The sequence below is a fragment of the Dipteris shenzhenensis genome, chromosome 24 (assembly GCF_047967505.1).
Source record: "Dipteris shenzhenensis isolate YYH24624 ecotype China chromosome 24, Dip_SZ_1.0, whole genome shotgun sequence".
Classification (NCBI taxonomy): domain Eukaryota; kingdom Viridiplantae; phylum Streptophyta; class Polypodiopsida; order Gleicheniales; family Dipteridaceae; genus Dipteris; species Dipteris shenzhenensis.
Genome location: NC_141619.1, coordinates 46,838,783 through 46,850,530, shown reverse-complemented (window position 1 = coordinate 46,850,530; position 11,748 = coordinate 46,838,783). Strand labels below are relative to the sequence as shown.

General features: G+C 40.7%; 1 protein-coding gene across 1 annotated transcript; it reads left to right on the top strand.

Moving 5' to 3' along the window:
• Window positions 1-5,236: 5,236 nt before the first annotated feature.
• Window positions 5,237-6,025, top strand: LOC147886685 (brassinosteroid-responsive RING protein 1-like). Its single transcript, XM_087395975.1, has one exon. It carries the CDS (start codon window positions 5,408-5,410, stop codon window positions 5,990-5,992), a length of 585 nt encoding a protein of 194 aa, XP_087252101.1. The 5' UTR covers window positions 5,237-5,407; the 3' UTR covers window positions 5,993-6,025.
• The last annotated feature ends 5,723 nt before the right edge of the window (window positions 6,026-11,748 follow it).

Sequence of the window (11,748 nt, the reverse complement as noted above, 5' to 3'; positions counted from 1 at the left end):
TGAATACCGTGACTTCTGCAAAAGTCCATGAATGCTAAAGACATGCATTCACCTCCTCTATCATATCTCATGACGTTGATCTTTTTGCCTGTCTAGATTTCTACCATGGCTTTGAATTCTTGAAATCTAGAAAAGACTCGAGGTTTCTCTTTCAGAAAGTAGACCCAACAATATCTGCTATAGTCATCGATGAAAGTCAAGTAGTAAAGTGAACCATTGATGCTACATGTCTAGGCATAACCCCATACATCTATATGTATCAAATCAAGAATACCTCGTGCTCGAGGGGTGCTTCTGCCAAAATTGGTTCGTTTTTGTTTACCGAAGCAACATGCTTTGCAAACTTTTCCAAGAAACTGAAGCTTTGGAATTCCAATTGCCATAATTTGATTTCTGAGCTCTATCAAGCTTTTGAAATTGACATGTCCATATCTCGTGCCATTTGCAAAAAGTGGCATCTGTTGCGGTTGACCTGACATGGCATGCACATTTGGTACTGAAGCTAGCATTCTGAACAAGCATCCTTCCTTGACTACTTTTTTGACTAGCTGATATCCTTTGGATTTGTCTCTCATCATGCATTCATCTCCATTGAAGATGACTCGATAGTTGTGTTTCATTGTTTGACCTACTGATAAGAGGTTCTTGCTGAGTTTTGAAACATAGAATATATCTTTTACCAATCCTTTTGTTCTAGTGAAATTGTTCATAGGAACAATGCCTTTCCGTTGAGCTAGATTTGGTGTATTATCTACCATGTAGATGACATTCTTCTGCTTCTATCTAAAGCTATAAATGCTTGATCATTGGAATGACGAGGGAATGACCTTTGCATGTGTGAATGGCTTGCATCCGCAGTTCTTCACCAAGTAAAATTGACTGGAGCTCTTCTAGTGTCGAAATTCACCGTTGGATGGCAATACTGTGGACTAGATTGTCGTATCACTCTCCTAGTCCATTTAGGATGACTTGAACCATTTCTTCTGGATTCATGGTCTCTCCTGCTACTACAAGTTGATTGTTGTAATCCTTGATCTTGATAAGTACATAAGCATGACCAGTTTCATTGCTGTTGCAGAAACTCTGGTTGATCTGGTTTCTCAGTGTGAGAATCCTGGAAGTATTCTTAGACTCATAGAGAGCTGTGAACATATCCCATGCTTCTTTTAATGTCTTCATTATGTTAAGCTGTCTTAGCATGACATATTGCACATTTTGCTTGATCAGATGATATGCATATTTGTCTTTCTTGTCCCATTCTGCCAGTGTTGGGGCAATGGTAGGATCTACTACTGGTGCAGTCACTATTGGTGTAGCTGTAGATCCCACTGTAGATCCTGCTGTTGTTGGTGCTGTGACAATGGGTGGAGTAGAGCTACTGCTGGCTGGATCGTCCAATGGTGTAGGTGTAGACCCATCAACATATTCCCATTTTTCTTGAAGTACAATAATGGTTTCCATTCAGTAATTCCATATGCCAGAATTGGAGTTGTCTAACTTAGCAAATGCCTCCAAATCGAGGTTGTTAGTTGTAGACATGGTGCAAGAAATGTACTCAAAGTGTCTATGAAATTACTATCTGAATCAACTGCAAAACGCTGACTATATCAAGTGAAATATGAACTATCGGTGAAGATAGAACTGCAATATATATAATCCAATCTATTACAAGGCTTGTGGCAAATGATGTCGGGAATAGCCAAGAGGCTTTACAAGGCTTGAAATGATGTCCACATTCCCGAAAAATAGCCAAATAGGCTTTACAATCGGTCAATGACTCTGAACACTCTAAAGTTGTCTCACTGAATTATGGAACGTCAGATTTCAGGTAATGTGATGATGTGAAACTGCATGTGAGCGAAGGAATTGTCCCCGAGTAGGAACTATTTAGGAATTTTTTGGCATGGCTTTGATTGGCTGCTTTGGATTTCTCTCCGCTATGGATCATCTAATCTATGCTGAACTCGATCTAGACCAACCATCAAGCGATGAAAAAACAACAAATAATTCATTTTCTTTGTTTATTTTAGGTGCTGGGTCAGATGCGTCGATGTAGAGGCTGATGTGTGTACAAGAAGTGGATTTAATGGCGAGGCTCAGAAGTGTTTGATATGATGTGATGAGCACGTAGAGCACAAAAAATCGAGCGTTTTTTCTTTTTGAAGCGCCTCAAATTCTTCCTAGATCAAGAGATACGGCTTGATCTAGGTGAAAAGACCAAAAGGGTGAAAATGATGATGTGGCAGTGATGTGGCCACTGTGTTCACATGCAGGGGTGTGCCTTTGGGGCACTGTGTGATGAGGTGGCAACTAGTGTGCCAGTGTGCTAGTGGAGGGTCAATTGTGCTTGGTAGGGGATTGCCACACATGGCAGATGAGGTGGACAGCCCACATGGCATGATGATGTGGTAGCTTGACCTTGACTGGTTGACATGGTGCTTTGACTTTGTCAATGCTGACATGGAGTCGTTGATGTGTCAAATGACATCACAGTGATGCCAACGTAGTGATGTGTCAAGTGATATGGATGTGCTGATGTGGCAGATGAGTCAACTAATGATGTGGCAATCAGTGATGATTTGGTAGGATAAGATGATGTGGACCTGCCATGTGGCAAATGCTTGACCTAGCCTATGATGTGTGGTCAAGGTATTGACCCTGAGGATAAGGAGGGGGAGTGCCACATGTTAAGTGGAGGATAGCCGCAAATTTGAGGATTTTGACAAAATCTTAAAGATTTCATCGTCTTCCACGGCTGAAGTGCTCTATCCGTGTTTCGTGTGCTCCTCGTATGAGTAACTGCAGAGGTCAGGCCTACTGAGCCGATTGGCTGTGTGAAAAGCTTGGATCCCGGTTGTTGTATTGTGTCATTTCAATCCGGTGCCATGGTCGTCTCGTTGAAGGAGGGCTAGAGATCTCACTGCGCAGTCCCATGAGGCTGTTGTTGCTATCGTGCTTGCTGCGAATTAGTTGTAGATCCGGGTCTTTGTAGTTGTTTGGATGCTCAGTCAATTGGCTATGAAAAGCCCTGGAGAGGCGGCTATTGTAGTCGGCTATGGATGCCGTGAAGGTAAGCTATCGTTGCAAGAGCGTTATTGCATGGCGAGGCTTGGTCATTCATTCATGTAGGAGGTTGCTGGGAGAGTGGCTCGTCGTGGAGCTGCTTGCCATGGAGGTCACGTAGAGGCTAGAGAAGTCAAACAGAGTTGTTGGAGCAGAGAAGCGACTTGTTAAAGGTCGTCTATGGAGGAGCTCGTTGCACTGAAGGTTGTCGCTGGATCGTATGTCACCCGTATGGCAAGACTTGCAAGTCGTTGGCAGAAGGTAGGCTGCCAAGTTCCTCAGCTATAGAGAGTTGTAGAGGTGCCTTGAACGCACATGGTATAGAGGGTTTATACATAGTGACCCCCCTAAGCTTTATATCCATCCCTAGAGATGTTGAATTTATATGAATCTATTCTCTAAAGAAGTTGAATCTATATGAATCTATTACTGAGAAATGGCTTATATGGATCCCTAAAGAAGTTGAATCTATATGAATCTATTACTGAGAAATGGCTTATATGCATCCCTAAAGAAGTTGAATCTATTACTAAGAAATGGCTTTATATGCGTCCCTAAAGAAGTTGAAACTATATGGAACCTAATCTCCTTACCACTACCCAGACACTGTGCCACCTCCTTTGATTCGCTTGGGGATGAGCCAACAATGCTACATTTATTTGAGCGGCTTGAGCGGCCTAAGTCACTGAGTAGTTTCCTATGGACCTTATCTTCAAGAACTTTCTTTTGACGATCTACCTCTGGAAGATCTTCGCCATCTACACACCATCTATACTAATTGAATGTAAGCTATGAATAGGATCCACAAGTCCAAAGTTATGGCAAACCTCCAAATCTGACTTTGGTCATGCCTTGGAGCCTTTAGGACTTCCTTCCCCCACCCCCACCTTATCTCCTAGATCACCACCAAACTCTGAATCACCCGCTAAGTCTGCCTTACCAAGATCTCTAACCATATCCCCAATAATTATCTTTCCTTGTTTTTTTTCCAAATTTTATTTACCTGTAGTATTCGACTCAAAAGAAGGGGACACACCCATCTTATCATCTCAACAGCACTTGGCCCTTACTTTGAAATCCAGAGCATGATCATGTCAAACTTCCCCCCTGTACCATCAGGGGCTTGGCTACCGAGCTCCGGCATGCTTGTGAGCCTCCAAGCGCTGCTTGCCGAGCTCCAACATGCTTGTGAGCCTCAAAGCGCTAGCATATCTGGTCTCGCTTGCCATTTGTCTTGTTCTTCCTTTCTTGTTTCTTGCCTTCATCTCGGGCAGGCCTAATGAATAGAATTCATCTTGTTTTAAGTTGGGGGACCTATTATGAAAAAGTGACACATTACATATTGTGCTTGTGATATACGAAGCTTTTGCAAACTTTACTCTTCTTTTTCCGGCAAACTATGTAGCTGCTGATGTGGGATTTTAGCGATTTATCGTTAAGGTGTTCTTACAGGGGGGTGGGGGGAGGTGAGTGAGTGAGTGAGAGAGAGAGCGCGCTGATTTGGCTGCTCGAGATAGCGAGAAAGTGTGAGAGAGCGCACGCGCTGAAGTTGTAGCTTGCAAGATTTGATTCCATGATCGACAAAGCTACTCCACGTCGTGGGTGATGTGAAAAACAAGAGAGAAGAGAAGAGAGGCGAGGTTGGCCTGTACTGCTTACACTGTATCTCATGAGAGAGAAAGAGAGAGAGAAGAGAGGCGATTAAAACAGGAGGTTGGCGTTTACTGCTTACAGTGTATAATAATCTCATGAGAGAGAGAGAGAGAGAGAGAGGGGGGGGGGGGAACAGATCAACAATCGGCTGGCAAAGTAGACGGGTCATGTCGGAGGAGGGGACAGCCGGGTGGAATATTGAATGTTGCTTGCTTGCACTTTGGGCGAGAATCCTGAGGAGCTGGCATTCGGCACACACACCAATTAGCATTGTGAGCTGGAGAATAAGGAGCTGCATATTAGCCCAGATGTCGCTAACAACATCGTTTGCTGTTGCTGCTTTTGCATCGTGTAACACTTTAAACTACTTCTTCTCCTTCCAACCATCATCTAGAGTCATCTTCAACAGTGCATGTCGTCTCATCTAACCAGCTATATAGTCTCCTGCACGCTAATTCACATCCTTCTTGCCCTCCTTCCTTTCGCAAACACCCTGCCTGATAGTTTTGCAGCTCCCTTCTCATGTCGAGCTTGGCACATCACCTCTCGTTGCTGCCCATCCTGTAGATCTCTAGTCGCCTTGTGCACTAATTTGCATTACCCTCCGTCGTAGCGTTCTATGCTTCTCCCGTCACTCGCACCTCCCTTCCTTCCTGCCCATCTCGACCCAAATTAGTCGGGCTTTCGAGTTATGGGTTTCGCCATACCGTTCGTGGGCATCCTCCCAAACTTGCTTCTCGTAGCCTCTATCTCGGTTGCAGCCGTGAAAGAGTTGGGTCACTCACTTCTTGAATTTTTCGGGGCTTTGTACCGAGATCCTGCGTGCGAAGATCAGCAATTTTGGGCTGTCCCAGATTCGAGTTTCAATTCCAGTGTGCGCTCTGGATCGCGAGCCTGTAGCTGTACAGAAGCCATCATGGAATCTCTGCCAAGCACGTCGTCTGCAATGCTTTCGGATAAAGACCAGGACACACAGTGTGCAGTATGCTTGAGCGAACTCGAGGGGGGACAGCAAGTCCGACAGCTACCGTATTGTTATCACATATTTCACAAGGATTGCATCGACAGTTGGGTGGGTTGTAAGCGGACGACATGTCCTCTTTGCAGAAGATCGCTTATAGCCGAGGACCTGGCACAGAGGCTGGACGAAAAGCTGACGCTAGAGCAAGATGACTTACCTTCATGGATTGATGATGAAGATCCAATCGAGCCTCCCTTCTTCTATATGAACACTGGACCTGGCGTTGCTGCAATCGGATTGTTCGCCTTTGTTTGAGTGAATGTTTTAGCTTCCTTCATCATCATTTAAAAATGGTCTTAAGAATCGTATCGTTCCCCTCTCTTTGATGAATCCTTATGAGTTTTCCTTGATAAATTTTTTTCTCTCATAGCCCCCCTATTTGGGTCTTACCCTCAAAATGTGTTCCTTCTACGGGATTGTTCGCCCTTCTTTGAATGAATGCTTATCAAATGTTTTAACGTCCTTCATCATCATATAAAAATGGTCTTAACTAAGCTTTACATAGTGTGGTGACTCATGATATTTCATGATGAGAGGATAATGTGATCAAGAGTGGAAGCTTTGTTCATAAGATTTCATTTTCATACACAAATCCAATATGAGAAAAGATCTAGTAACTTTTGCTTTGAGAAAAGATCTAGTAGCTTTTGCTATAAATTTAGTATGTATATACGTCACCACATTCTTTTACTAGTTTTTAGTACATGTGGTGAGTGAGATATTGAAATGCCAATGTACCCTTTTGTAGTGAGTGATTACAATTGAAATGCCAATGGACCCTTTTGTGGACTAAAATGCATTTGAAAACACAAAAAATGTTTGCTCGTTTCTTTTCAAGATTCCATTAAGAGCAAAAAGCACTCATGGCTTCTCCATGTCATTGCTTTGGTTGGGTACGTATGTCATTTCTTTGGTTTGGTACTCTTTGTGGTAGGTCCATATTTACTAAGAATCTTGCCTATGTGATCATTTGGTGAGCCATAATTTTGGGCTTCTACTAACACAATCATTTTATACCTAGGATGGCAACAACCCTTCAATGCATTACTAACAAAAAATGGTGCAATGGAGTCTTCAAACACACAAAATATTCAACATTGCATCATTTTTCTTTATAAAAAATTGGTTTTGATGTTGAAAGAGCATTTTGAAAGGCCATGAGCTTTTTCTTTCCACCCAACAAAAGTTCATTGTAATTGAAGTGTAGACTCACTGTAGTCTTCATGGACACTATCCTGCTCTGTATTCTCTCTCGCTACCATTTTAAAAAATTATGCTTCTCTATTTTCTTCACTCATGCTTTCCAAGACACTGTGATTATTTATGCACCTTTCTCATAAAATCCTCATTTTTTGGAATCCATTGTTTTTTCATATTTTTTCATATAGAGCATTATTATCCATAAAACCACCCCCTATTTTGTCTCTTGTCTCAATATAGCACAGTGCTTTAAAGGATAGTACTTTTCCAATTTAATCTTTGCTAACATTCACTACTTTGGCTTGCACCCAAAACTTTACATTTTTAGATTCATTATCAATTGCTACAAAATTTTTATTAGTATGTCTATTTTAGGTACAAAATCTCCTTGTAATGTTATTATAAGGAGATTATTATTATGATTATTATTATGATTATTATTAATGGTACAAAATCTCCTTATGATTATTATAGTTCAACAAAATGGCCTTGTAGGCAAAAAATCAACTCGATTTCTACATTAAGGGTTGGGCATTCATCATTGCCTCTATTTGGACAAAAGGGAATACACTACCTTTGGTAATTATTTTCTTGTATCAGTCTAAATTGCTTTATGAATTCTTTTGTTTTCTATGATAACAACGTTGCCATTTGTCAAGATTTGTGCTTTCTAATAATTTTCTCTTTGTATGCATGGAGGCATGCAACACACCTATTTGAACCCTTTCTATTATTCTTATATCCTTGATAGGGCCCAATTGGTGGCCCAAGTGCTTTGGTGAGATTCACGGCAATATGTAGTGTAGATCTTCATGTTTTGATTTTTTGTAAAATTAATAATATTTCTATTGCATTATTGGATTTTCATCTGTCAAGAATAAACAAAAATAATATTTATGGCCACATACCTTTAATGCTTCACAATATGGCTCGTCTCCCTCCCTTCCAATCATATAAATTTTGGCCTAGCCTTGAGCACTTTGTACAAGTGGGATTCACTTAACATATATGCATGCTTCCACATGCACGCATGACTCCTAGAAAAACAATTGCACAAGCATGAAGACCCTTTGAAAATTCTTGCACACTGTATACCCCTTGAAGTGTCCTTACTCTGCAATAGATGCATGGCAAGGCTCTTAGCCTTGGCCTGTTCGTAGGATTGCTATTTGTTCTTCAAAAAATATGGACATCTCCTCCTAGTACCGCATATGAAGAAAGAAATTATGCTCGAGTACCTGTGTAGGGAGCCAATGGTTGATAAAGATATCAATGCATGAGCTATGTGTACCATATTCTCCCTAAGAACCTACCACTAGCTCTTGGTGGCAGGTGAGGATGTCGCTAGTGAAATCCTCAATGGGATGAAAAGGCAATACACGAGAGGTCCTCCTCTTTTTTGGCGATGAGCATGCTCTCGCCTCTCCATGATTACAAAAACAACATAGGCACTGAGTGAGGAAGAAGACGATGGAAGGAAAGGCTGGGTAGCAGAGAAAATAAGCTGGTGCGACAGAAATAGAGCAAGTAGGAAAGGCGATGAAAAGTCTGGAGCTGTTGTAGATGATACCAAAGATGATGATGAAGAGGTAAGAATAATAGCATACTGAGAATGCAATTGAAGATGATAACTGGAGTCCCTAACCAAATGTAGTCGAACAAAATCTGCAACTAGATGTCCCGTCAGATCAATGGTTGCATGAGTCTCCCTTTCTTTAGCATGATGATTCTGCATTTTTGTTCCCACAACATTAAGTTTGCCACATGGTGGCATATGATGCATCTCCTCTATTGTTATCAAATAGCTAACTGGCATTCTATTTTATGTGAAATTCATCAAGGCATTGCCAACTAAGTGGTTCGTGTGTGAGTTATGTTTGCCCAAAGAACTCGCTGCTTGGTATGGCTTTACTTCTCTTCCATTGTATAGTTTGAAGAACACATTGCCTTGTAAATCTTTGAGCTAAACTATCCCATTGTCAAAAGCTTCAACTAGCCACAGTAGGGTCCATTCCAACCCAACTTGAAATTTGTTTTGATAGTCCTCAAGTTAGCATTGTAGAGTAACACGAGCATACCTTCTTCAAATGCTTAGGCACATTGTGCCCATCATGCCATGCCTTTCTCCTGCACTATATTACCAACTATGACTAGGCTGCTCGAAGCCGTATCTCATCCAGGTGGCTTAGCTGATGCAATCGCCCCTTGATTGCTTTGACTCATCCAATAGCAATTTGAAGACTCAGAATAACAAATTCTAAGGCAATAAATGCTTCCAAGCCAAAGGCCATATGAGAGGATGTAATATTGGTAGTCACCTTGTAAGCAGTCCTATAGGCCCACAAAGCATAGTGCAGTAATGTATCCCATTCACCCTTAGCTGATTGTACCATCTGACTGCATCACATCATTAAGGAAATGTGTACCTTGGTCACTGACAAGCTGCAAAGGGAATCCATATCTGCATATGATATTCTAAAAAATGAACTTAGCAGTGCTCTGAGCCGAGTTATCTTGGAGTGCCTTAGCTTACTTAGTAGCATAGTCAATGGCTACCATAATGTTTTTTTTGTTTACTAAACCTGGCGAGCTTGAAAAGACCAACAAATTCCAAACCCCATCTTTGAAAAACTTCCCATGGACTAGTGGGTTGCAAGGGCATAGACTGATGATGAGCCAATAGTCATCCAGTGTGTTGATAGACATCACATGGCATGCACTTAGTTTGAGCATCCTTAAACAAGGTTTCTTACCACAACCTTACCTACAAGACTTTTCTAATAGTTAAGTCCCCTTGAAAATGTCCTCCTAGTGGATTTGAGTGAGCTTATTGTAACACAACAGCTCACTTCTATGGTAAAACCCATCTACGAAGAACTCCATCTGCACACCGTCGATACATTTGTCCACTGATCAAGGTGTTTTTCCAAGCCTTCAAGGCCAGTTGCATGTGCTTACTCCAAGGCATTGTATCAAGAAACGTGTCTTTAGACAAATAATCCATCAACTCAGCATACTCATTCTCATAATAATCCATTGCAAAGAGTTCAGCGTCTGGGAGCTCCATAGTAACTCCTTTGTATCCTCGGGTGTAGGTAACCTACACAAAAAGTCAAATTTGACATAGTTCTTACCTGGTTTATGTATAATTTTAAAGTTGAACTCTTGGAGTAGAATCATCCAGCAAACAAGACGTCCTTGAATGATAGTCTTGGTGATAAGAAAAGCAAGGCTTGATGGTCAACATAGAATACAAAAGGAATTTTGAGTACATAATGACTTAGTTTTGCACGCTAAATATCATTCTCAAAGCTTCTCAAAAGGATTTTTTGAGTACATAATGACTTATTTTTTCACACTAAATATCATTCCCAAATCTTCTCACTTGGTAGTGCTATAATTGGGCTTGATAGGTGTTGATAATCAACTAGCATAATATACTAGATAATCCAATCGACCATTTGGCTTAGCCAAGAGAATGCCTATGACATATCCAGAAGCATCTATATGCACACAGAAGCATACGTCCCACCTTGAACATTGTAACATCTAATTCAAGAACTGTAACCTCAAAATGAGAACTCTAGGGGAATCTTTCAAAGAGTCCCTTCTTTTCATGTGAATTTTACTTTTTTTTTTTTAAAGATGGCCATTTTGCACAATGTCTTTTGACAAAAGACATAAAACCCTTTTTTTTTTTAAAATCGAGAACGATAAGTTTCAAAAAATAGGTATGAAAACCTTTACTTAGAATACAAAATCCACATAAAATACAATAATGTCTCAAAACCATTACAATATGGACCTATACATCCAATGCAAATAAAAGGGCCATGGCATGACATATTTCAAAAGTCTAACATGCTAGAAATTACATTGCTTCACAAATATACATGCTATTGATTCTACAAAGAATAGTATTCATCCTCAGATCCTATACCTTCAAATGCACTAGAGCTAAATCTTTGTGGGGTAAAAGTTGTAAGAGCCTTTCTCCTCCAAGCTATCCACTAGAACATTCCCTGAGTCAACCTAGCCAAGTGGAGATGCCACCCTCTTTCTTGCATGGCGTGTCTTGGCTTTAACTTGTGCACTACATCCAATCAATGTCTTTGGAATCTTTCGGGATAATGTTATGTATTGTGTCGCTTTGGCAATTGCCTTGCTTGTCTTAATTGAAATGCACATACCAAAATGTCCAACCCAAGTGCTCAGTCAATGATATCATCTACCAAGATCTACCTTGCTTGCTTTATGCAACCAAGCTATATGCTTGGCCAATGATATAATTCACCGAGTGAGCCAAAACCTTTAAAAGCTCTAAATTATTTGGGGAAATTTTTAAATTTTTTGTAGATACATATTTTGGTACTTTTGACATCAGAAATGAGCTTGGTGTGATATAATGGAGGCCCTTTTTAATTTATAGGCATGGTGTTTGAAAAATGTATGAATTCTATAAGTTTTTAGTTTTTGGCTATGCAAAATATAGCTTTTTTTTTTAAGTTATAATTTTAATCAATTTTTTAGGGAATCTTAAAACGGGTACCAATGTTATGTACGTGAAATAGATGTTACACTGTTCTTGGTTGCCTTAGAATAGGAGTAGCCATTGCTCTGCTCTTCAATTCAAGAATACCACAGTCAACTCGGCATTCCACTCAAACTTGGCATCTTTCTTTGTTAACTCATACAACAAAACTGCAATCAAGGTGGCTCCCCCCAAGCCTAACAGTTGCGAATGCAATTGAGTTGGATCTGAGGCTGTTGTATAGCTTTGATCTTACCTAGCTCAGTTCTTATGCCATCTT